This window comes from Triturus cristatus, chromosome 6 (genome assembly GCF_964204655.1).
Source record: "Triturus cristatus chromosome 6, aTriCri1.1, whole genome shotgun sequence".
Classification (NCBI taxonomy): Eukaryota; Metazoa; Chordata; class Amphibia; order Caudata; family Salamandridae; genus Triturus; species Triturus cristatus.
In genome coordinates, this window is record NC_140589.1 from 1,400,019,076 (window position 1) to 1,400,044,529 (window position 25,454).

The window sequence follows — 25,454 nt, forward strand, 5'->3', positions numbered from 1 at the left end:
AAACAAATTGTAAATATATTGGAAAAAAAAACCCAGTAAATATAGAGAGGATATCTTACCCTCTAACTGTTTAATATCTAGTGAAATAAAAAAAACTAAATTCTGCGTGGTATGTAGGGTTCACCTAAACCCTTAAATTGTAATATAGAACCAAATAATATGTTTTACTTGTTACATATTTTTACATTATGTGTTTATTTTGGTAGTTAGCATGAAAATGGCCCTTCTTTTTTTATCAAACAGTTAAACCATTATTCAAAATATTAAGTGAAGTACCACACTATGTGCCTGCCTGTGGTAAAATGAGGAAAAAAATATTTCATTATGGAGTTCAGAAGTTGTGTTTTACCAAAGACATAGTTTGCTTTTTTTCAAAACACTTTGTCTGCAGAAGTGAGAGATTTGTGAAGCTGCGGTCTGCAATGCAAAGCTAACGCTGGGCCCTAATTGCAATTAGAATGTTTAGCTTTTATAAACAGAATGGGGCTTAAGTGAAGGGCAATTGAAAAACTTAACAGGTTGTTTGGTGTGTCATTTTCCTGAAGGCACTGTCATGATTAGAGATGAATTAGCTGGTGTAAGAAAATGAGGCCTAGCCTAGGCATCCAATTGATGCAAGCCTTATCTTTACAGGAATTATGTCATAATCACACTGAGGCTAGGTTGCCCATTGGATGAAATCTGTATTTCACAGGAAGTTCAGGAACGGTGTCACATCTCTGAAATAGAATTCTGTACCTGTTGGTTTTTAAAACACTACGGGCCCGATTCACGGACCTAACTTAAGACAAAATCCTAAACTTACTACTTTTGGTATTCACAGAAGACATTTAGTAGTAGTAAAGTTAGGATTTTGTCTTAAGTCTGTCTTAAGTCTGTCTTAAGTCTGTCCTAAGTTTGTCTTGAGTCTGTCTTGAGACTGTCTTGAGACTGTCTTGAGACTGTCTTGAGTCTGTCTTGAGTCTGTCTTGAGTCAAACTTAAGTCAAACTTAAGACAAAATCCTAACTTTACTACCACCAAATGCCTTCTGTGAATACCAAAAGTAGTAGGACAGACTTAAGACAGACCTAGGACAGACTTAAGACAGACTTAAAACAGACCTAAGACAGACTTAAGACAGACCTAAGACAGACCTAAGACAGACCTAAGACAGACCTAAGACAGACCTAAGACAGACCTAAGACAGACCTAAGACAGACCTAAGACAGACCTAAGACAGACTTAAGACAGACTTAAGACAGACTTAAGACAGACTTAAGACAGACTTAAGACTAACTTAAGATAGACTTAAGACAGACTTAAGACAAAATCCTAACTTTACTACTACTAAATGCCTTCTGTGAGTACCAAAAGTAGTAAGTTTAGGATTTTGTCTTAAGTGAGTTCTGTGAATCGGGCCCTACTTTTTGTGCAATAAAAGCACTCACAAATGTGATACATAATAATAAGCGGGTTTGATATGTAAGATATAACTTCTGAAATATAACTATCCCAATAAGATTTATAAATGTTTATAGCTTTGTAAAGTGTGGTACACCACATGTCAGTTGTTTCCAAGTGCAGTGGGATGACAAAGATCATAATAAGTATGGGAGAGGACAGTCAAGATCTGCCACATAGTTTTGGAAACACGGTTGTCCAGAACAATAGAATAACCTTGCTATGTGCTAGATTTAAAAACACTTTGTTTAGAAAGACGTAAATTTGATACAGTAGGATTGCTTGAATGTTCGGATCCAATGATGCTCATGGTTTTCACAAAGAATACCTTGTATACTCAAGGAAGTCTGCGACAGTTGTAGATATACCTGAGAGCTCAATTGCATTTAAGCATATTTGCCCTATAGAGAGACGGGTGATAGGTGACCCCCTCCCCTGTGGCCAGCAGCGTTCTGCAGGTCATGGAGGATTAGATCAGGGTCATCAATCACCTGCACATGAACCCTCTGACCACTAGGAAACTGGGTGAAAAGGTAGACGGTGGCTGACCTGCTGGTCGGGCTTCTAGAATTCTGTGATGTCACAGCATCTCCAGGTACTTGTATTTTTGCCACATAATCCAGCATATGTTTCGTAATTTTAAAATTTCATATGCTTTGTAATAACTAACTGGTCATCTTTCACCGGTTGATTACTGTATTCGCGCATTAAAGAGGTGAGAATTTGATCTAGATGGTGTTACGCCCCAGTTGAGATAGACTATGAACAGCTTTTTCTGTAGCAGGAAGCTAGTACCTTCCATATTTAAATATAGTTCAGAGGTGGGGAAGAATACTTCCTTATCTGTAAGAAAACATTTCTGTTTTACTTTTCATTCAAATACATGTTTACTTCACAGACCCTGTCCTCACACAAGCAGTTTTCCATGTTTATCTTATAGTGTAGAAAATCCTGGGTATTTCTTAACTTTAAAAAAATCTGGTATCTTGATTCCAAGTTAGAGACCTACATAATACATTTGCAATGAATATACAGTTCTGTGGGGCCTTTTATATGTAAGAAGAAGTTCTAACAATCGCCCTATTAGCTGAACATAGATTAAATCAGAAACTGAAGACAAGTTTCAAAAACATTAGTGGGCTGTGCAAATTGGAGGAGACGTGCATTTTACTTCGAGAAGGTGCACATTTTGGTTTTTGTGGGTGTTCTTTAGATCTCTAAGTGTTGGCCAGCAAGTTTTGTGTTCGTTTGAAGGCACTTCCTTTTTTGCTGCTGGTCACCGACTTGACGTAGCCTTTCCTATGGGCTTGGTGATGATTTTTTTGCAAAAGTGCTTGATTTCATCCGTTCTGCCAGGCATGGCGGACTGGGAAGCATTTTACTTTTTGTTTTTCAGAAACAAGCCAAAGATAGAGCTTCTTTCTACAGAACAAAAAACAATGTCCTTAGCGATGTGACAGACTTGGGAAAGAGATGGAGCAGCATAGACCACTTACACCAAGTTTGTGTGAAATCGGTCACTTCATTGAAACCGGGGCACATCACATAAAATAGCCCTGGGCCTTTCGTCTTCTAAAACTAAGATCTCACTATACAAAATTGATCACCTATGTTAACTTGATATCACCCCTAAATGACCCCCCCCCCCACAACAACTTAATTCTGTAAGTCTTTACTTCCTCCTATAATGCTCTTCTGCCCCTGAGACCATTTAACTCCCTTCCAGCTTTCCTGCAACTATAAACCTCTAACTGGCTCGTCCAAGCGTGAACTTGTCTATCAATTTCCTTCCAGCCTGGATTGCCACAGTCAACAACAATAAACTTTGTGAAACCATGGCAACTTCTCAGCCAACTGCCACCCAGAAAAAGGCCCAGCATGACTTATTCTGCCCCCCAAGCCCCACCACCGACAATCACTGCCTGATTTTAAATGTCTTAGGTAAAACTTCCTTCCCTTGAAGAAAATACAGCTCCATCCCATAGTTAGACAGGTGAACCCCATCCCCTGGAAAAAAAACTCTTAATTCTTCTTACTGCAAATTCGAATGCTCAACTCCATGGTCCTACAGAACAATCTCATCTTGTTCAGCTTCCCCCTGACCCTGTCTATGGCTGTTGGCTTGTGGGAGCCCCTCCAAACACTCCTTGGGATAAACTCAGTCCAAATCAAGTGACAACCTGAAAACTGACGCCGAATCTACTTCAAATCCCCTTTCATAGCTTTCATCAGTGCCAGCCCTTTATCCCCTCACTAGGTCATTTTCCCTAAGATGCAGTAACAACAAATCTGGGCCCATCCCCCCAGGAAACTACTTATTCAAACAAGGCAACAGTTCACCCCAATGCATACCATCTTTCCCGTGCCATTGCATATGATACATGGTGGAATTAAGGCCCAGATTTGACCCGTGGCTGCTCCACCTTGCCTGCCTGTCCGTCCACTTCACAAAAGAATGGCCCACGATCCATATGGACAATCCCCCGGCCTCCATGTCCGAACCTGAAAGATACAAACAAGCAGTTGACCATCAGCAATGTTTCAGCATCCCCCCTTCCCTCCTTGCACATAGCTCCGAAAACACTCCTATGATCATCCACCGAGACCCATAATACTGTTTCCAGACCAGTCTTTCCGGCCCGCCTCCGTCCCTACCCTGATGCAAAAGGAATAGGACGCATAACCTTGGCGTCAACCCTTACCTGCGCCAGGGCCTTGCGTAACACAGCCAACAGTTGGAAAGCCTCCACAGGCCTGCCATTCCTGTGTTGGAAAACTCTATTCACCCCAGCCCCCGCCCGGGCCCGGAGATACAAACTCCATCGAACTGGGCAGAACTTATCCACCGGGTACAGCCAAAGCATAATGGCTTTGCTCAGCCCCTCTGATCTGTCTTGGACTAGTACAGCCAAACCTGAAGACCTGCAACGCAATGTCAAACGTCCTGCCGCAGGACCCCACTAGATCTTCTCCCGCCTAGGAGCTCCAAAACACAAAATGCAACAAAGAACGTCCGTGTCATCACCGTGGAAAATAGGACCAGTTCATCTTCCTCCAGATCAATTTCCAGCAAAACCAAAATCACCTCACATAATAGAACTAAAGTCAATGGTCTCCTCTTCGGTCCTATCTGACCTGTCACCCTAGCCAATCCCTCTAATAGTCTTCTCCCCAGTTTCCCAGCTAAAGGAGTTTAACCCCACAACAGCTTTCCCATAAAGGCAAGAACCGCCAGTTTTCCAGCAATCATAACTCATGACTGCCCTTTCTCTATCAGGTGCAAGATAAACTGAACAACGTCTTCAACTCTGGACCATTCCTCCTGCCTCCTCAGAGCCCCGCTAGCTAAGAATTCTGTCCAAGCCTGAGCATATGCGGTCCTTATCGATCCTGCAAGAGAATCTGCCACCAACTGGAGCATCCTCTGTCGCCTACTGTCCTAAGCTCCTGAGCAGGGCCGGACTGGGAACAGCAACCAGCCCTGGCAGATTGCTGCTCGCCTGGCCCTGTGACAGGGTTGTAAGAGCTCTTCCCACCAGGTTCCTGTGCACTCCTTCCCCATACAGCCTTACGATCGCCCTTGTTGCTGACCACTGAGGCCCCCTGCTGCTGCTGCCACTGTCCTGCTGATGAATTGGATGCTACACCAGCACCATAACACTGTACCAGGGCATGTCTGCCGGCACATTTTGAGCATTTGTGTCAGAACGTACAATGCTCCCTGGTGCAAAGACTTTTACTGATATCCGAACAGGCCCCTGTCTGGCCGTACTGTCCATTTCGGATGCCCTACCCCTCAATGGGTGGGGCAGCCCTGAAAGGGATTATAAACTATCGGCAAACCACTGGCAGTGAAACTCGTTTTCCTGAATTTGGCCAGGCCCATTGTGTATTGCCACAGGTCACTATCAATTTCCCCATTGGGCCTACGGATCCATCGCCATACTTGCCCAAAACTCATTGTCTTATTGGGCCCAGGCATATCCCTAGTAGTTTATCTGTGCTTTCTTGATAACATCCATATACTCAAAAAGCACAACTGATTTTTTTGGTTACTTTTCACAGTGCACACTGGCATAAATAAGAAAGGCAGCCATCCAAATCTGTATATTGACCAGAACCTTAGGCCGCTTGGAGAGCTCATATTCCTCCTCTTTGGAACCCTCTATGGAGCGCAGCCCTCTATGTAACAACTTTAGCATCTCCACATACTCGTCTTTCCAGATCTTCTCTTTTGTTGCAAGCATTAAATGTGACCCTAACCGCTTGGACACCCCCATGTAAGGCAATCTTTTAATTTGTAACTCCTTACTTTTGGGGCCATCTGCCTTCTCCGCTGACTTTTCTGTGCCCTCTGTTTGACCTGCCACTCCTTGTCCCCCTGCCCCCATCAGACTATTTTCCTACCTCCCTGCTAAGACTCCCCCTTTTTCCCTCTGCCCCTGGACAAGCTCCGGGGCCCCCTGTTTATAATCCGTCTGCACACCCTTAGTGTTCGATTTCACCCGCACAGCCCGGTCTGTTGCACCGACTCTGGTTTTTGTTACAGGGCTGTTTTTGCAGCATAGCTGCAATATCGGCCCCTGTAACAAAGTCGGCCGAAACCGACCCTGCCAAACAGCTCGGCCGCACCCCTAACCCCCTGGGAGCCCGCCGAGCTCGCTGCCGCGGCCGGTTTTGGTTCCCAGTCCAGCCCTACCTGTACCCTCCCCCCCAACTTGGTATAGACTCTCACGGGTGGTCTTCTCACTTGCCCCTACAGACTACCCCCCACCCCCAAGAGCTCCCCCTCAAGTTCCCCTTCCGGACCCTCCTCGTCTGCGTCGCTCCATTCCAGGAGTGCCACCACAATTGCAGTAGCTGTGTCCTTAGGGACCCCCTGCACTGAGGCCCTCTATAGGGTGATGTCTGCACCTGACAATTCCCCATTCTCACCTCTTGACCGACCTCCTGTGCACCCCAGTGACTCTCTCCTGTTCCCATAATGCCCTAACCCTTGAAGGCACCCTCTCTAACCAGCTGGTATTATCTAGCGGTATTGGGGACCACCGACCCCCTTCTTTGCCCCGGTGTCACATGCTCCACCCCAATGGGGCCTGGGGTCTGTTTCTCCTGAACCACCTTTTCCCAGTCTAGGTCCTCCCCCGCCATCACCTTTCGGCTTGCACTTGCTGCCACCAACAGCTCTCTCCCCCAACGCCTTCCCTATTTCATTGAAGGACTCCACGCTACCCCCTCCGTCTGCCCTGACATTTCCTTCCTGCCCCCGCCCTTTTCTCTCCCGGGGCGCATGTGCTCTCCTGTAGGACCCACCCGGCGCGCGTGACGCCTCTCCCATCTGCTGAGCCTGCTCGCCCGCACCCACGTCATTCGTGCAGGCCCAGTGCTTTAAATGGGCTGGTACTCACCGGTACTGAGTACCCGCACTTCTTAAATGTATCACTCTGACTACCGGCACTTTTCTACTGCCGAGGAGAGTAGCGGTACTCATGAAAAGGTTGGCTCATTGGCTGAGAGTGCTAATGAGCAGGAGTGGAACGTGTCTTGCAGCCAAGGTGCCACTTCTGTAGCACCGATCTGAACCCCAGCTGAGCTATTCAGCAGGGCTCATTTGAATAATGTCCGGGTGCTCGCCATCACGCTGTGCTTGACAGAGCAGTGTCCATTCAGGCCCTGTGCTGTCAACCGCATTCACACTATCCTCTGCATTTGCGCAAACACAGGAATCATGGCAGTCCCCTGGTAGTGGCAATTAAAAAAGCCACGGTGAAGAGTATAACATGGCTTTTAACATGCCGGAGTCTTTTGTGTGTCTGCTAATGTTTGTGTATTTGCCTGCATTTGTATGCCTGTTTTTTGTAAGAAAAAAGCGAGAGAGAGAATCAAGACACTCTCAGGAGGTATTTTAAAGAAAATGGATGGCACTTTGTGTGTACATGTCTGCTCTGCGACAAAGGTTCATAAATAACGTAGTAGGGAGGGTTGGTGGGTGACTGGATGGATGAGTGAGCAGGGGTGGATGTATAGATGGATGAATGGATGGATGGATGAGTGAATGGGTGAATGAAAAAGGGTGGATGATTGGATAAAAGGGTGGATGATGGGTGGATAAGTGAAAGATTGGATGGATGAATGAAAGGGAGGATGGATGAAAGGGTGGATGATGGATGAGTGAAAGGAGGGATTGAGTTAAAGGCTGGGTGGAATGAAAGGGTGGATGGTATAAAAGAGTAAAAGGGTTGATGGATAGATGAGCGAAAGGATTGATGGATGAGTGAAAGGGTGGATAAAGAGATGGATGAGTGAAAAGATGAATGGATAGGTTTAAAGATGGATGGATGGATGGATGGATAGGTTTGGATATGAAGGGTGCACAAACGGAATGGTGAAAACTGACTGATGGATGAAAAACTGAATAGATGACAGAATGTAAAGTGTAAATGGTAGACATCAGCAGGTAAATGGTAGGATGAAAGGATGAATGGATAGATCGATGGAAGAGACAAGAGATATCTTCTGGGGAGGGTCATGATGATTTGCTTCATTTGCTCCGTGCCATAACAGCTTTGGTTCGAAGTGGGGGTATCTTCAGTTTCTTCCTACTCATGTGCTCAAAAATATATAGTATTGTGCCAAACAACAGCAATTAACAGTATGGTATTAAGAAGGTGCAACTATTGCAAAAAAAGGAAATGTTAACATATTATCACATTTCCCTTTCATCTTGTGTAATGAGTTAACCTGCTCTGTTTATATAAACACATTTATCATGTGGTTTGCTGTGTGCTGCAACTATTATAGAAGTCGTTAAGTATCATCATGTCTTACCCTTAGCCCCACCCCTAGCCCCGCCCTCTCACTACAGCTCTAGCTCATTTTAATGAGTACCTGCACTTATTTTAACCCATTTAAAGCACTGTGCAGGCCCCTGAGGGCCGGGTACACAATATCTTTGCCACAACTTTTTTCAGGGCGGGCTGCTTGGGCCCCGGACAATCCCTGCAGCTCGCCGCATGCCCTCTCAGGCCGCTCTCTGCACACAAGAGTGGCCTGCACGCTCACCTGCATGAACTCCTGCACTGGGGGTGGACGTGGCAGGGAACACACCAGTGCCACTGCCACAACCCCCTCCGATGCTCTACGCCCCGGGCGCCCTTCCCGGACCTGAACGCCCACCGCCAAAAGATCGAGGTGCCCCTACTCCTCTATGAGCCTCACATCCTGGGCCACCTTTTCAGTAGGGGTGGGCGGAATGTGGGCAATTCCACGTTCTCCACGGAACGCGAAATTACCCAAATTCCGCAAATTATGCGAGCGGAATGGAATTTACCGCCCAGGCCTACTTTTCAGTCCCTACCATTCCGAAATGGAAAATACTGAAAAGACGCACATCTGAAACTGAGATCGCTGACTATCCGTCGCAATAATACCTCAGCCAAACTACCAAAACTCATCCACTAGACCCAAAAATGCTAACACATTACCAGCCACCTTGTTACCAAACAAAATGGAGTCTGGTGCAACAAAATGCCCGGTTCTATACTCTTGGCTATAAAAATAGCCCAAACCACCAGTAGTCTACAGACTGCTCCATTTTCCCAAATATCCTGGGGGCAGACCTCCCGGTGGTCGCCTGCCTCCCGAGACCCCATTCTCCACCTAGTGGGAGACATTGTTGTATATTTTTTTTAAGTTCGTTAGATGTCTTGCAAACCATGGCAGTCCCCGGCAGAAAGAAACACAGCTCGGGCATGCCTTCTTTCAGCAGGACGAACCTTCCGACGCTGATGAGTTTGAAGCTGTCTGGTGACTGTCCAACGGGTATGTTGTTTGCAAGGGCAGACCCGGCTGAGGTTCAACTATCGGCATCTATGTGGCTTCCCCACCTGTAAATGTTGGCGGATGGGAAACCTGCTGGTTTTTTCACAGGTTTTCTGTTCCTGTCCATCTTTAAAAGAGACCCCAATGTTGAGTGCAGTATTGTAGCTGGTTGACACAATCTTTATTACTCAGAAAGCTAGCAAGGACAGTAATAATAAAATGTTGTTGCTCTGATTTCATGCAAAGCAACATCAAAAAGTCTTGGTGAACAACAGTTTGAATAGGAACTGCTGAATGTGAACAGTTTTTTTTTCTCTTCAGTATATTTTATGGCTTTGGGACCTCTTTGGATCAAAATGTATTGAAATGTCATAATAGATAACAAAAAAGCCACAGAATGTGATGCAAACAATATGAATTAAATCGACTAAATTGCTTCATAGTTTGCCTTTTTGTCCTGCTTAATTCATTCAGGCTACTACTGCCACATGAATCCACTTGCTCTGTGGTGATGCATGACAAGGACTTGTGGTTGAGATTTAGAGCAGAGACCTTGGAGTTTTTCCTGAAAGCCAGGAAAGGGGAGAACCAGGACAAAGGGCAGTCAGGAGGGTGGGTGCTAGAAGGTCTTTAGCAGAGGGACTGTGCGAGTAACTTGACAGCAGCAGATTAAGGAAATTGGTGCAGGATTTGGTTGAATGAGCTGGTAGTTCTGTTGCACATTTTAGACCTCATTTTAGTATCTGGGAGCCTGGCTGAGTAGACCCTTGAAGATGAGTGGGCATGCCCAGAAGGTGCCCTGCCACTGTAATAACATCCATTTGTAACTGACATAGTCTCAGGGTTTTAATTGCTGGGATTAGCCTGACTGTGTTACAGACATCTATAAGGCACTTGCTGCCTTCTGCACTTGCAGTATTGTGTTGAGGCTGACAAAACTAACATACATGTAAAGTTAGGTACTGAGCTTCCCAGCTCATTACCCTCAAAATGTCATGTAGACATGCAATCTGTAAAACAGGAGAATGAGGCTGACTCTCAACTTTTGTGACAGCAAGACACATGATAGCTACTGATTCGTCAATACCAGAGTCCAATATAAAATATACATTTAAAGACCATTGTTTACGAATTACTCCCCTCATGCTCTCACATGACCATTCGGATTAACCTGAAGGCGGAAGTCCTCAGCACGCACTCCAGATTGCTGGTCCCAACAACTATAATTGTGTGTAAGTACTCCATAATAAGTATTTTAACTACCAAATAAAACCATTGGCACCCCTGTCTAAATATTCTGGTCAAGGATACATGATATGAGCCCCAAATTATTTTGTTAATACACAAATGAATCCACGTTGATCCTCAGGACAAATTCGATTTTATTAAGATATAGGCCAGCTTTTTACTGTTCTTCCATGTGTATGACAGGCCCATCAAGCAAAACACTTCATATTGTTTAATTTCCTTTCCTACTGGTTTGGCATTTTTTGTAATGCACAAGAATTTTTAGCGAGTAAACACGTTAGATCTCAGAAAAAAATCCTGTGTCTGCGTGCTCTCTGCGGACTTGGGTGGTAGGCGACTCGGGAGCCTTGTCCCCCGGGGATTTCGAGCCAGTGGAGCAGGCCAGTGCTTGCTAGATTTAGGATTGGCCACTTGGGTAAGTGGGTGGGGCGGAGCATGGAGGAGGTAAGTAGTTAGGGAAGACCCTTTGAAGTTCCTTTAGGTAGGTTGAATGCAGAGTCACCAGGAGAAGAATGACCCAGGGTAAGAATTTTTGCCTACCCACCTTATGTAATATAAGGGCACTATGAGGGTGCTTTATTTCTATAAACCTGTGAGGTAAGTGACGGGTTGGAATGGTACAGGCGTGTTTATAGTAGTGTTTTTGTGTACGTTTAATGTCAAACTAGGATGTTGTCGGTTATTGAGCAGGTGCAAGGCAGTTTTGATACATTAGGTGGGGGCAGATAACAAAGTTTGTTTACCCTGCAGTACCCGCGGATCAGCTCTGGGGATGTTTCATACAATTATGAGTTGTTTGCAGGTTGACAGTTAAGTGAGTCAAAATGTGTTGTTTCAGGAAGGGAGAAAGGTTGGTGGGGAGGGCAGTTGTTGAGGTAAAAATAGGATTTTGCTTAGCTGAGGGGCAGTTTGTTGGACAGGTAAAAACTATGTATTAGCAGGCCAGTTTCCAATGTATACATACACGTCTGACTAAATATTTACACATTCTTTGTAGTTTTTGGATTGCATCATTTTGCCCGATTAGAAATTTAGATGATTTCTGCTCAGTCATCCCTCACGTCCCCAAATTGCTCCACCGAATTACCAAAGATCACAATTCAATAACCTCTTTATTTATTTTTTGTACAGGTTCTTCTCTGCATAACCTACTCCTCGACATTTGAGCTGAATGGAAGTTCCGTTCTGAAGATCGCTGAGGTAAGCCAGCGCCGCTCTCCCGCCACTTTCACGTCTGTGTCACGTGCACCACGCATGTACTGCACATAGATTCCACCTTGAAAGCAAACCTCTCCAAACCGGATAGAAGTGAGGTAACTCGATGTTCATCAGGCGCGCAACGCCCGTCGCGTGCGTGTGTCAGCCCGGGCTGAGACGGCTTCACGCGCACACGCAGCCGCACCCGAAGTACTTCACAGGTCTTTAAAAGACCATTCACCTGCTAACGAGGCTTTCTGGTGTTTTCACCCCTTCTTAGATCCCCTGCATCTCCACTCTGCATGTTGCTGGGAGAATCAGCCCCCTTCCCCTCCCCTCCCCCCGAAATTGTTTGTAGCGATCCCTCCCACCCCTCCGCCCGAAATTTGTCTCTAGTTGCGTCGCTGATGTTGATGGATTAGAATATAGAAAGAGTGTGGAACATTTCCATGGCCCAGCCAGAGACAGCGTGCACCCGTAAAGACAGGTCTAAATTGCAATTATTTATTTAGTGGCGTGCATTAATGAGCTGACTGACTAGGCAAAACAGTCTATCTCGAAAGTATTCAAGGCATGAGGCTGCCAAAGTGTGAAACCTGCGTGGGAAACTCTGCTTCATGTAGTTTTAATCATACAGCGGGCCTATTGAAAATCTTACATGGCAGGAAGAGTGATATGGTGGCTCAGTTCGCAAAGAATTAAAGGGGAATAATATAGGGGTTTCAAAGAATAAATAATACCAAGGCGGTTTAGAATGAATTCTTTCGGCTCTGAGTAGGCACTGCTGTTGATTAAAGGAAGGGCACTATCAGTGTTTACATAGGAAAAGTACTGTGAGAATTCTACAGGGAGAGGGCGGACCTGCCAAACTGAAGAAAAATCTCATGGCATGAGGAGGAGGACAGGGCCTAGGAGGGGGTGGGTCTTGTGCAAGAAGTACCTAGAGGCATTTTTGCCCCTATGCCGCCCCCACACCCCCCTCCTACAACAAGCATTTGCAATGCATTAGCTCTCGCATTTACGCAAGTTTGAGCTATTGACATTGCAAATAACAATGCCAATAAAAGGCATTGTCATTTACAATGCCAATAGCTCAAAGTCGCGAAAATGCGAGACCTGTTGCATTGCAAATGCTTGTTGTTTTGGTTTCTAATGGCCTGAAACCAGTCGGGCCGCTTCTTTGTCTCCAAACTGGGCAGCAGTACTTGTGTGATTGCTTCTTCAGACCTGTCCCCACGGCAAATTTCCCGAGCGCCTCGCATGTTTTCTAACCTGTCATCTGTGTAAAGGAAATACCTGCCCGCCTCCCCTTACTGAGTTTACTTTCAGTAACACAATCGGCGAATAAACAATCATTGCATTTGCACTAAAGATGAAACTGAACTGTTGCCGGCCAGGCGTCACCCTAGGGCTATTCTGTGGAGGATAACGAGCTGCACCGTGGGGCCGCAGCGATTACCGTGTAACTGGTTCAATTATCTGTAAAGAGAAGTGCACTCATTATTGGTTCTCTCCCCCCCCTTCTTCCTCAGTGGATACATTCTTAATATCTGTCGGCACGATGGATGTGGGCAGAGACACTTGGTTTGTGTCAGGGGGATTGTACGTGAACTTTCATTTCTCAGAGCAGAGTTTGCAGGAGTTCATTGCAGAATGACAGCTGTGACGGCATTAGACGAGCTGCTGGAACCCTAAAATAGTTTCACAGAGTGGTGACACCGGGCTATTACAGCAAGGCGTGGGCCACGGTTTAGGGCTGGATCAGATCGACACCCGGCCGCCAGAGCTGCTGGACGCGACGGGCGTGATGCTTATCACACACAGCTTGTTTTGAGATCTGTGGGAGTTTGAGATCTCTGTTCACCAGGGTGGGGGGGGGCATATGGACGAGAAGTGGACTTTAAGATGCTGCTGTGTGTTCACGGATCTGGTGAAATAATCAGTGTGCCATGTGCATGCAACGGGTTTAAATCTGTAAATCGATGTGGCCTAACGACCTCAGCTGCCGACTTTTGAACCAGGGTCGAGTCCCGGAGGCAGTTCAACACCATGTAATTCTGGGCAAATCACTTAAACTCCCCGTGAGTCTGGCCGTATCCTGGCAACAGCTGCAGGTGTGTGGCCGTATCCTGGCAGCTGCTGCGTGCTCGCCGGCTGCATGCAGTACCTGTGGCCGAGAAGCCCACCTTATTTGACCTCTGGCTGGTGGGGCCATAGCAAACTTGCACAATGTGCTTCAGCTTAGGTTCAGTGTTCTTCGTGTTGTCGGAATCAAGGCAGTTTCTCCACTGTAACCGGAAGAGGACGTTGCCTGCACTCTTGCATTTCACGAATGTGGTAACGCATTTAAAGTAAGTTACAAGAACAAATAGGGCTGGAAAAGTAAATCCGCTTCCTGCTCCTTGAGCTGGCTAGTTCTCGCTGATATTTAGCGCTCTAAGAATGCAACCTCCATGTGCAGACAGAACGAGAGAGAATCCTTACTGAGTGCGTTCTCTTGTCTTTATGGGGCCATGTGTTTTGAACACATGGCCCCATAAAGAACAAGGAAACAGAACAAGCGGCCGCGAAAGTGAAAGCAAATGGTGTGCAGGCTGCCAAATGGTACGCGCGCCCGGCGCACATGCACTGTATTTGGAGGCCTGAAAGCACTCGTTTGCACTTCCAGATCCCCCATTTACAAAAGCTCTTGCGAGAGAAGCGCTAAAGCGCTGTCTCAGGCGAGACCTAAAAACAAAACAAAAGCCTGCTGAGGCTGGGGCTGATGTCCTGGGGTGTTTTAACACCCCCTTAAGGTACGTCGGCAGCTCAAAGCCTCGGAAAACAAGCTGGAAATCTACTATTTACGGTGCTTTTCAGCTTGTTTTCCCTGCCACCGTGTGATATCCGCTCCTCACAGGGTGACCGTGTGATGGGAGCCGATATCGTGTGTCAAACAGCGGCACCGGGTGAGTTGGCCGGTCTGAGAGTAATATGGTCATTAAATAGGAGAGGGACAAAGGAGCTCAGTGAGTATTATTGACGTTTTGTCGGGTGAGTATACAACGGGGACATGAAGAATGATCTGGATACTGAGTACAAAGGGTACTCTTGGGGTTTGGTAGGAATAATAATATGAAGAGTATGTGGAAATTGGGCCCTGGAGGCTCCATAGGAAGAATAGACTGGATTGAAAGGGTACCCCGGAACAACATAGGAAGAATATGGTAGATACTGGGTATAAAAGATACCCCTTTGGCTTCATAGGAAGAACAGGCTAGGTACAGGGTAGAAAAGGTACCCCCTGAGGCCCCTTAGGAAGAATACTCTGGATATTTGGTAAGAAGCGTGCCCTGGGGCAGCGGCGTAGCGTGGGTTGCCAGCGACATGGCAAATATTGCGCCCCTAACCTGTGGACCATTAGCACTTCCTGGGTCCAGTATTGAGAACCTTACCCCCAAGCTTTTTTTCTTTAAAAATGTTGCACCCCTAAGAATTTTGCACCTGCGGCACCCGTCCCTGTGGCCCGCCTGCGCTACGCCACTGCCTTGGGGGCTCTGTAGGAATAATATTATGAATATTGGGTGCAAAAAGTGACTTTGGGGCTCTGTAAAAATTCTATTATGGAGAATAGATCTAAGTGGTGCCCTAGGGGCTTGGTAGGACGAAAAATATGCGCACTGGGTAGAACGGATGCCCGGACACCACTGTAGGAAGGGTACTTTGTTCGGGTACTAACTGCAATCTCTCACCAGATTTCCTCAGCTAATAATTTTAGCATCTCTTTTGTCTGACATGGTCCGTTCCATCCTTTTGTTTTTATTTTCTTTATTTTTGGAGCTTGAATATATTTGTAGAGGGAAACAAGGCATAAAAAATAATAGCCAGGGATGAACCGACAACGGTGAAGTTGTAGGTTGTATATATGCAAGGCGTTCTGTGTAAATTGATTTACTTTTTCACAAATGATTGCCTTGTGTTAATTCTTCTCGATTGTGTTTGATAAATTGCTGCAGAGAAGTAATTTGTTAAAAGAAATGGCGAGAACAAATCAGGTTAATTAGGCAAGAAGTGCAGTCAGGTCAGCATTTGGCGCGTAGTTTTTGTTCTAATGATGTGCGCATTTTTGGCCCCACTCCATTGTGTTTTTATTGATTTATTGATGGTCGATCGTGTGAACTGAGCCATCCTGTGGAGACAGCTTGCTTCCTTTCTCTGCTGCTTACCATGATCCCAACCCTCTACGCCCAGGCGTGGGTTGGGTTCATTTCAGCAAAGCCAAACTCTTGTATGCCTCGCCTGGGGCTAAGAATGGAGTTGTTCCTGCTTCACTTCTTTTCTGTTTGTACAGTGCTGACTTTTTTGGTGTGCTTGTTAAGGCAAATATGACATCCCCTCTGAGAATGAACCCGTAAATGTAAGTACACTTCGATACAAAGCACTCCGACGTAAAGGGTATCTGAGTTTGTGCTATATAAAACTTTTTTTTAAATCCCCCTCTCTTTCTCTATGCCACTGACAATTTTTTTATTCCATTTTTTTCTTTAGCGAAGGTATGAAATAATATACATAAACATACCTTGTTTATTAACTCAAATCCATGTCTTTAACCCCTTCGGTGCCACGCCCTTTCCCCCTCCTGTGCCGGGCGTTTCCCACGCGGGTGGGTTTCATGACGAGATAGTCTCGTCATGGGCACAGCGCGACCGTGCTCCATGACGAGACAATCTCGTCATGGGCACAGAAGAGGTTAAAGTCCAGTGGCAAATAAGAGGCAAAGTACAGACCACACAGACGCTCTTTTGTGTGAAAAAGGCCGCTTTATTGCATACAGGTGCACATCACAAAATTAAGCCTAGGTCTTCGCCTTACAAAACTAAACCTCACTATACAATTATTCACCTACTTTCACCTACTCCCCGCACCCGTAATATTCCCACCCCTTTTACATCCTTTCTTTGCAACTGTTTAACTCCTACTCTGTATTTAACTGTTGGCGTGTAACTCCTGTAACCTTTAACCTACTTCTATTCACATTTAACTAAGTATCTTAAATCTTAACTTATCATATGTGGCTTCCTCCCATTGTAACTTTCCTGCAACCCCCCCTTTTCCTGCTTCACCTCTATTCACAACCCTAATCCTAACCTGTTGCCATGTCAAAAGTAGCTGTTCCGTAGTTTCCTGTGGCTATTCCCAGCTTTGCCAGTACCTTCAGCATTACCCAAAGTACCTGATAAGGAGTCACCAATTTCCCATGATCGCGACAAAAAAACGCCCCATAACTGTTATCCCTGATTGTGTTGAGCTTAACTCCCCACCTGACTGGGTACAAGCCCGCGTAGGGAAAGCACATAACAACACTGTCTTCCCCTTACATCTTTGGTCTGTCTTAGATTGTTGAAGTCGCAGCTGTAAGCGACCCCACTCCCCTCTCCTACCCCACCACCTCTGTCCAATCCCACCCTGGCACTTCTTTCCTCCCCAATATGTCTGACACCCTGTACACCCCAAAGAACATGCAAGACATTAATGTTTAAAACAAGAATATCTCCCCCCCTCCCTCTGCATATCTCTGGTAGTACTCCTAATACGCTACCTTAGAGTACCCTCAACACTGGCCTCCTGAACCGTACCCTGCTACCCATTTCCTTTGCCCATCCTTCTAGCATACATCTGCCCAGTTCTCCTGGCCGATTGTGCATAACCCCAAAACGGCTTGTCCATGAAGGTAATCTCTGCCAGCTTCCCTGTAAACGTAATCCGAGATAACCCCTTTTCGATCAACTTCAGGAGAAATTCTTCCCTGACCCAAACCTTTGCCTAGCTCCACCGGCTAGAAACTCCTGCCAAGCCTGCCTGTACGATTTCCTAATGGATTCTGCCAAAGACCCTAGCACCAACTGCCGAATCCTTTCTGCCTATGGCCCACAATCCCGCTGGCACAGCTGTCTTAACCTCGTCTGCCTCTGTGGCCAGCCCATGGAGCCTCTCCCACTGTGAACGAGACAAAGCATCCGTTATGCCATTATCCACCCCAGGCACATGTCTTGCCTTAAACGCTATACCTTGTCTCAAACAGCCCATTATGAAGACCCGCAGCATCTTAAGTACCTGTGCATCTCTCGCCGACTGTTTATTCACCACATGTACCACCGCCATCATGTTTACTCTGAAGATGACCTTCCTATGTGGCAGTTCCTGCCCCAGAGCGTGACTGCTACCACTATAGGAAAAGATTCTAGGATGTCAATGATCCTGCCCCATGCTTACAGTTCCCTGGCCACTCTTCGGCACACCTCCTACTGTGCCAGTACAACCCAAAACCGATCCACCTTGCAGGGTTAGATATTTGTAAGTCCCATCCATTTGGGACCTTCATTGGGATGCCATTGAAATCTTCTAGGAACCTGCACCACATGCGTAGATCCTCTTTGGTACCCGCTGACAAACACATGTGGTGGAATGGTAACGAGAGCCCCGCGAAAGACAGGCTAAGTCTCCTACAGAATGTCCTCTTAGTCCTCACTACTCTGCACACAAATTTCAAATCCCCTAACATTACCTGCACTACTGTAACGTCACTTTTGGCTTTGCCGACATACTGTAAAGCAACATCTGTCTGCATGTGCAGTTTCTTGTCCCCCGGGAGGCGCGTCCCATGGCCACTGAATTCAGTTAAATCCCCAGAAATGACAACACTGTGCTTGGACCATGTGTCTCCTCTGGCACTAGGGACTCTCCTAGTTCACCCATGAGCTTGTAAAACTTTGCCAACTGCTGTTGACAGTCTGTTGAACCAGGCTGACCCTCCAGGAAGAAGTCGTCAAAGTAGTGTGTCACCTTAGCCATGCCCGTTTGCCATGCTGGTAAACTGAGGGGCCTCTAAACCTCATCCCTTGCTAAGGCACCCAGTCGTTTCTCTAGGCTATCCAGAATTTTGGTGAGTTGCTGTTTGACCCCATATGTTATTTTCATACATCCACTCCTCATGACAACTTTCATTGCATCCCAGTCCTTGGCTCTAGTGGTCGCACTGCCCCAGGTCCCAGTAAAATAGTGATCTAGCACCTTTGCCTCTTCGCCCCCAAATACTTGGTCTGTCAACGCTTCCTCACTAATTCTCCATAGTGGCACCGCAGGCACCCGAACATGCATATGGAAAGTGACCAAAAGTGGTGAATTATCTGAATTACAGCAAGCCAGGTATGTAACATGTTCCACCCACTGTAGGGCCACATCCGATGCTAGACAGCAATCAATACGACAATATGTCCCTGTAGCTGGAACATAGCTGGAGTATACTCTACTCTGTGAATGGCGTGTTCGCCAAACGTCTTGAAGCCCCAGATCTTTCATCAATACGCGCAGTGCACCTGTCATCGCTGGTTTAGTGTCTACCTTTGGGGGGTAGGGATCAATCCTACCATCTAGTACACAATTAAGTTCCCCCGCCATAACTATGGCAATGCGCACATGTTCTAGGGTGGCATGCAACACTGTACCAAAAAATGCGGATCATCCACATTTGGTGCATACACATTCACCAGACACACTTCTCTAGCATCTAGCGTCCCGGTAACTATCACATATCGGCCTTTGGGGTCTGTTTTCACCTCCTGAGCAACAAAGGGAACCCTGTGTGCCATCCAAATCATAGCCCCTCTAGCATAGCTGGAATATGTAGAAGTGAATATCTGCCATCTGTGCTGTAGGTAGGGCAAGCAGGTTCCCCACATGTGGATTTCCTGTAGAAAATACACTGAAACCCTATAGTGACACAGATAAGAGAGCACTCTCTGCCTCTTAATGTAGTGACCCAGTCCTCTAACATTCCAGGTCATGAATTTCCAATCAGAAGTCATCAATATCTATACTATCTGGCAGTCACGCCCCAGGGTGCAGCCGACCGTCTCTCAAACCACCACCTCCCATGCTTGCCTGTAGGTCATGGATATCGTTACACTCATGTAGTCCGAGCTGAATCGCCCCATAAAACAAAACTAACTCCCGAATCTGAGGCATCACTCCTGTACTCCTTGGCATTTCTATGGAGCGTGAAGGACTCCCGAGTGTCCGGCATGCAATTGGAGTCAGCCAGAGTACCATCCAAGCAGACAAGACTTCTACCAGCGCCGCCGGCACCAGAGTCTGGCTGGAAGTCTGCGAAGTGCAGACAAGCCCGTGGCCCCTGCCTCGGCTCCCCAGTTCTCTTATGAGTACGATTTTGAGTTTGCTGCCGAGGTCTGCAGCCCAAGGTATCCAACCAGTCATTAGCCTCCGCAGGGCTCATCAACGCTGCTACTTATATCACCATTGGATGTATTACTGCTTGATGCTCACAGCTCATTTCAGAGTTATGCATACTGTAATGGTAGATTTCCTGCCTCTTCTATGTGCCTGTGGATTTGAGGGCGGGTGCCCCAAACTAGTCCTCCAGAGTAAAACGGCCAGCATCATTCTCATGACGGGTCTCCTTCTCTGCCAAATGCCACCAGATTCTTGTTGCATTTACCATTTCTAAAAAGTTGAATTTAGAGGGTAGGGCAGGATCTTCATACAAGCGCTGAGAGCTGCTCAGGTAGGAGGGGGTGAGTTCTTTATTCCATGTAAGACCCCTAGTTTACAGCAACAACAGGTCAGTGCTGTCAGGATTACATCCATGATCCAACTAACTTTCTCTTGGCTTGCCCATTAGGCATCACACCATTATTATATTACATTTTTCACTCTCAGTAAATAAAAGCATGAAAGTTTCAGATGAGGACACTCCACAATGCACTCTAGCACAACATAGACCAATTGACCATGCTAAAGATGGGGCTTGTATCATCACAGCAACACCAGAGGAGATGGCCTGGGGGGAAATAAAATTACAGCAGAGGAAACTAAAATCTTTGAAACAGAGAAGGAAATTCACCAAGAAACACAGTGGGAATAAATAAATAAAATAAATAAACATGACTTGACTTGGCCAGCCTGTTCCATGAAAATATACATATGATGTGAAATGACCAAGCACAATGACACAAGTAAGGACAGCAAGAACAAAAAGGAAACACATTGACATTGGTGGATGACCCTAACCACAAGACACCATGGCACCAGATAAGTGGGTCACAATAGCAACACTGGTGTCTGAGCAAACCATTAGAATTGGGACGTAGGGCACAAAGGCTAATGGATTACTAAGTAAATGTTGCATACCTCAAAACACACAGAGACCACATTGCACTGTCATAGCACCAAATGTGGAGGTATGGCGTTGAAATACACAACTTGAGATGCCTAAAATGCATGTTTAGGGGTTATACTTAACAGAAAACTGGATTAAAAAAACAGCCTTCACTCTAAGGTCCTTTAGTGTATGGCATTGACATCATACAGTATGCTAACACTAGGATCCATCCATCTGTCTGTAGTGCAGTGAAGTCTGTGACATCAGGTTGCCAAATTATGATGTGCCTACGCACAGAGAAGAACTTTGTACCTTGCACAGGCGCTATTCACCATCCAACTGTCAATGAGGGCTGGACAGCATGTGACACACGTGTGACCAGACAGGAATGGTGTGCAGCTTGTGAAATGTGCAGAAGGGCATTGAGTTTTACTGGGGCCCGGACGGCACACACTGGCCCCCCTTAACACCATCCTACATGCTACAGCACACCCCATCTAGAGCGTGACTAAATTTGACCACATCACCCATATCCTGATAGAACTCCACTGACTCCCTTTTCCAGCCCGCACAATCTCAAAAGTAGGTCCAAAGCATTACAAAGCACTTCCACCTACCAGGCTGACAGCTCACATCTCTGGTAGCTCTTGGCACACATGCAGTCGGAACACCATCAGACTGGAGACAAAGAATTGTGGAAAAGAAAACACAAGGCAGCAGGCCTTTTCCATCTATCCTCCCATAATCTGGAGCATACTCCTGTCCATCAGAACCGCCCGAAAACTGCTCTAGTGGGGGAAAAATTTGAAGATGCCACTCTTTAAAGAACACCACCTCATGATAGAGTAACAGTCCACTAACAAGCTACCTTTCAAGTCCCTTGTTGACTGTATCATTGCCTTGGACCATGAAGAGCTCTCCTCTGCCTTTTGGTTTGGTTGAAGTATACAAATACCACACACATACATACCGCACAATTGGGGTGATGTTGGTTTACGAAGGTTGGATGAAGCCGCATTTGATTGTTCTGCGGGGTGTATTTTTATCCAGTTTTATTCAGTTTTTGAATGCTAATGGTTTCACGGTGTTCTACAGATTGTGATCTGATTATTTCATGGCAGCGAGGTACACGTTGGCAGCAGCGGTTGTGTCTCACTTCTAATGTTCAGCCTGTACCATGCCAGCATAGCGGTCAGTAGGGCAGAGCATTGGTGCAGTGACATTGGAAACGGTTTTGCGACATCGACTTGTAGCCAGCTGTAGCCTAGTCTTTATATGTGTGCCATGATGTCAGCCTTTGAAGTAGCCGCCATTGGGTCTCCAAGGGGAAGACATATTGGCACTTTGTTGATATCTTGTAATTGGACAGTGCTAATCTTTGTATAAAAACGTGATGCTCTGCTGCATTATGTCATTATGTGGAGATGCGTTTGTGGCACTGGGCTGGTGTAATCAGTGTTATACTGATTACAAACACCCAGGTTGCTTCTGCATGCTCAGTTATGTTCTTGTGACTTTCAGGGCTGGATTAACCATTAAGCAAAATAGGCATGTGCTTAGGGCATTATGGGAAGGGGCAACACAGAAATGTTCCATTGCCGGATTTACCATGGACCATATGGTGCAAAACTGCAAATGGTGCATGCAGCTGAACCTATAAATAAAGTGGAAGTATACAAAAATAAACATTATTTTGCATCTTACTGTAAGTTTTGTTAAATTTAAAAAAATAAAATTCTATTTTATGGTTTATTATTATGTTTTGAATTGGATATATATGGGGGGGGCACATCTTTTAAGTGCTTAGGGCCTCTAAAGGTCTTAATCTGGCCCTGGTGACTGGCATGGGCAACAGATGCTGTGGGGTGTAGCTAGGCTTTCAGCTTCTCACCTTGTGTTCGCCCTAGGTCTCTGTTCTTCTTTGTGTGAAGTACATAGTATTTTTCTTTGCCGGCCTGTAAATTTGTACATCTTTATTGTATGGCTACGTTGCTTTGTGACACTGCATGGTCATGGCTGTGTCAGTGTTATGTTAACATTACAGGAGAGGTAGGGCGCAAAGCTAGTAGGATAAATGTGGTGTGTTTTACTACACTGGTACCGTCCTTGGATCTGCACAGTGTAATTTATATGCGTGTGCAAAAGGTACATTTGTATATGGACATTTGTCCTTTTATGTGCTCTCCTTTAACCGTGTTTCTGTGTCAGGGCGTGGACCATTTATTTGGCACACTGTATTGTCTTGTGGTCTTTAACGTTGGCATACACTTCCTTGTAGTATTTTTATGCCTTTGGTGCATTCTCAGCAATGTTGTTTCTTATTCTTTTGAGCCCTCCATTGGTATTGCAATGGATTTTATTTAGTGTTGTACGTACTTTGCTTGCTATTTTCAGGAGCAGTATCCTGTTTTATCTACTGTATCAATTTTGCCATTTTTTCATGACTTCCTCTTATTTTGGTCTGAAGTTAGCAGAGTTGCATTCAATGCTCAGGTGTTATTGTGATATTCGGCAGTATTGTGTGCTTATCGATTAGTGATAATTTACGGCCATTTTGTTACCAAATCTTCTGAGTGAGGTATCTATGTTCAAAGTGTCTTTTAATTACAAAGGTAATGGAACATTTCAATTCACCATCCAGCTATCACCACAGTTGTTAACGAAATTGAAAAACAGCACGATCCCTGTTGCACAAGAGCATACTCCCTGAAGCATATTCATATTTACATGAGCGAAAACAGTAATTTAAGTGCATATATAATGTTTTTTTTAACACTCACAAGGTCCATCAAATTGCTAATAACATCCTAATAGCTTACTTCTTCTCAGTGATTTGGGGTTGCTGAATGTATACACTTTTTAGACTGTTACAAAAGCTTGTAGATAATTTTCCTATAACAGTGTACTCGTAGCGGGCTACTCACCTGTAACTATCGAATGTCACAGCTAAACTACTGAAGTTACATATTAAAGTTTCATTCTGATCAGACCTGGCATATTAGACTTTAATTGTACCAGCGAGGGTCCCCAGTGTTCAGTGCTGCTCCAAAAGTACATTAGAAACTATAAATTGAGAGGAAGAAATCTTTTTCAGGCTCCTTTCATGGGAACGTTTTTGTCTTTGATAGTTCAGTCATTAGCTGAAGAGGTAACCCCTCTATTTACATAGCACAGGCTAGGCTTTCAGGACAGAAGAGAAGAAATCTAACTCTATGATGTCAGAAATTCTACAAGAGGCTACTAATTGGTTTCTGAGGGAACTAAACTAATTAATTCTTTGCAAATGATGTTCTGCGTATTTTTTTATTTTACATACACTGTATGGTTTCCATGTTTTTAGGTCGAGCCTAGAGTCAGGACACATGCGCTGCTCTGAGAGGCATGCTGTATTGGAGTATGCATTTGAAGCCACGCCCACTCTCCACCCATATTTTTCATTGGCTTGTGTCATTGCCCTTCGTAAATGCTGGCTTCTGAATCGTAAATAGGCTTGTTAGTCCCTCTTTAGTACCGCCTTGTCTTCATTTGTAACCTCCCATGGTGACTAGCCCTTTTACTTCGGTTGTGCACTGGGCATGGAAGCCAGTGAGACTTCGGAAGAGCGGATGGCCTAACCTAAGGAATGTATTCCCTGTGGGACGGCCGCCCACAGCCTCCCAGCTCTCGTGTAGGCAGTGCCCATTCCGTTCCATCCAATCAAACCATCCCATTAATATACACATTACAGGTCACAGCACCCCAGAGCAGCATTTGGTTTTACTTCATCAGGCCGTTGTGTGAGTTTGAAAAAGAAAGGCAGCTTTAATAACAAAAGCATTTGCAATGCAGTAGGTCTCTCATTTGTGAGAGTTTAAGCTATTAGCATTGTAAATTACAATGCCTTTTATTTGTTTTAAAAAACAACACATAAATAAAAGGCATTGTCATTTGCAATGCCAATAGCTCAAACCTGTGTAAATACGAGACCTATTGCATTGGAAATGCTTGCTTCATACCTATCTGCACCCAGAAGTCTTTCTTGTTCCAGAGGAAGCAGGACACCAGATATAGAAATCTGTTAAAGCCACATATTTCACGAGGAAATTATAGTCCTCTTACCATGTTTTACAAAGATAATTCACGACGCACTGCGTCAGAGTAACGAGACCTTATTAAGGTGCTGTCTTGAGCATCAAACCTCTTTAAGGTGTTAGATCGCGCGTATGTAATCCTTCTAAAGTACGGTAGCCGATACTTTATCCCATATATAATGATGAACATAACTGAAATGTAGTTGTTGTATGATAAACGGGGTACGATCTGGTGTTCTCTTGTCTCCCCCCAGGTATGCATCGAGACCTACGTGACCAGCTGTCATCAACGGAGCATCAACACTGCCGTGCGCGCGACGCTCAGCCAGATGTTGAGCGACTTGACTCTGCAACTGCGTCAGAAGCAGGAAAACACGGTGAGCTTTGCACCACGTGACCGTCTGACGTCCGAACGCCTTCTCCGTGCCCACGTGCGGGAGCTTTTGTGTGTCACATAATCATTGAGGTTCTCCTCGCGCTGTCTGCGCCTGCACAGAAGATTTATCGCCGTCATAGTAA

The 25,454-nt window shown here is 45.6% G+C and overlaps 1 protein-coding gene across 4 annotated transcripts in view; it reads left to right on the forward strand.

Annotated features, from left to right (window-relative positions):
• ARFGEF3 (ARFGEF family member 3) overlaps positions 1–25,454 on the forward strand; it is a 515,806-nt gene that overhangs the window by 186,317 nt on the left and 304,035 nt on the right. For all 4 annotated transcript variants that reach the window (XM_085612422.1, XM_085612423.1, XM_085612424.1 and 1 more), the window contains exons 5-6: positions 11,643–11,711; positions 25,190–25,312. In XM_085612422.1, coding sequence (XP_085468548.1) covers positions 11,643–11,711; positions 25,190–25,312 — 192 coding nt within the window. The remainder of the gene's footprint in view (positions 1–11,642; positions 11,712–25,189; positions 25,313–25,454) is intronic.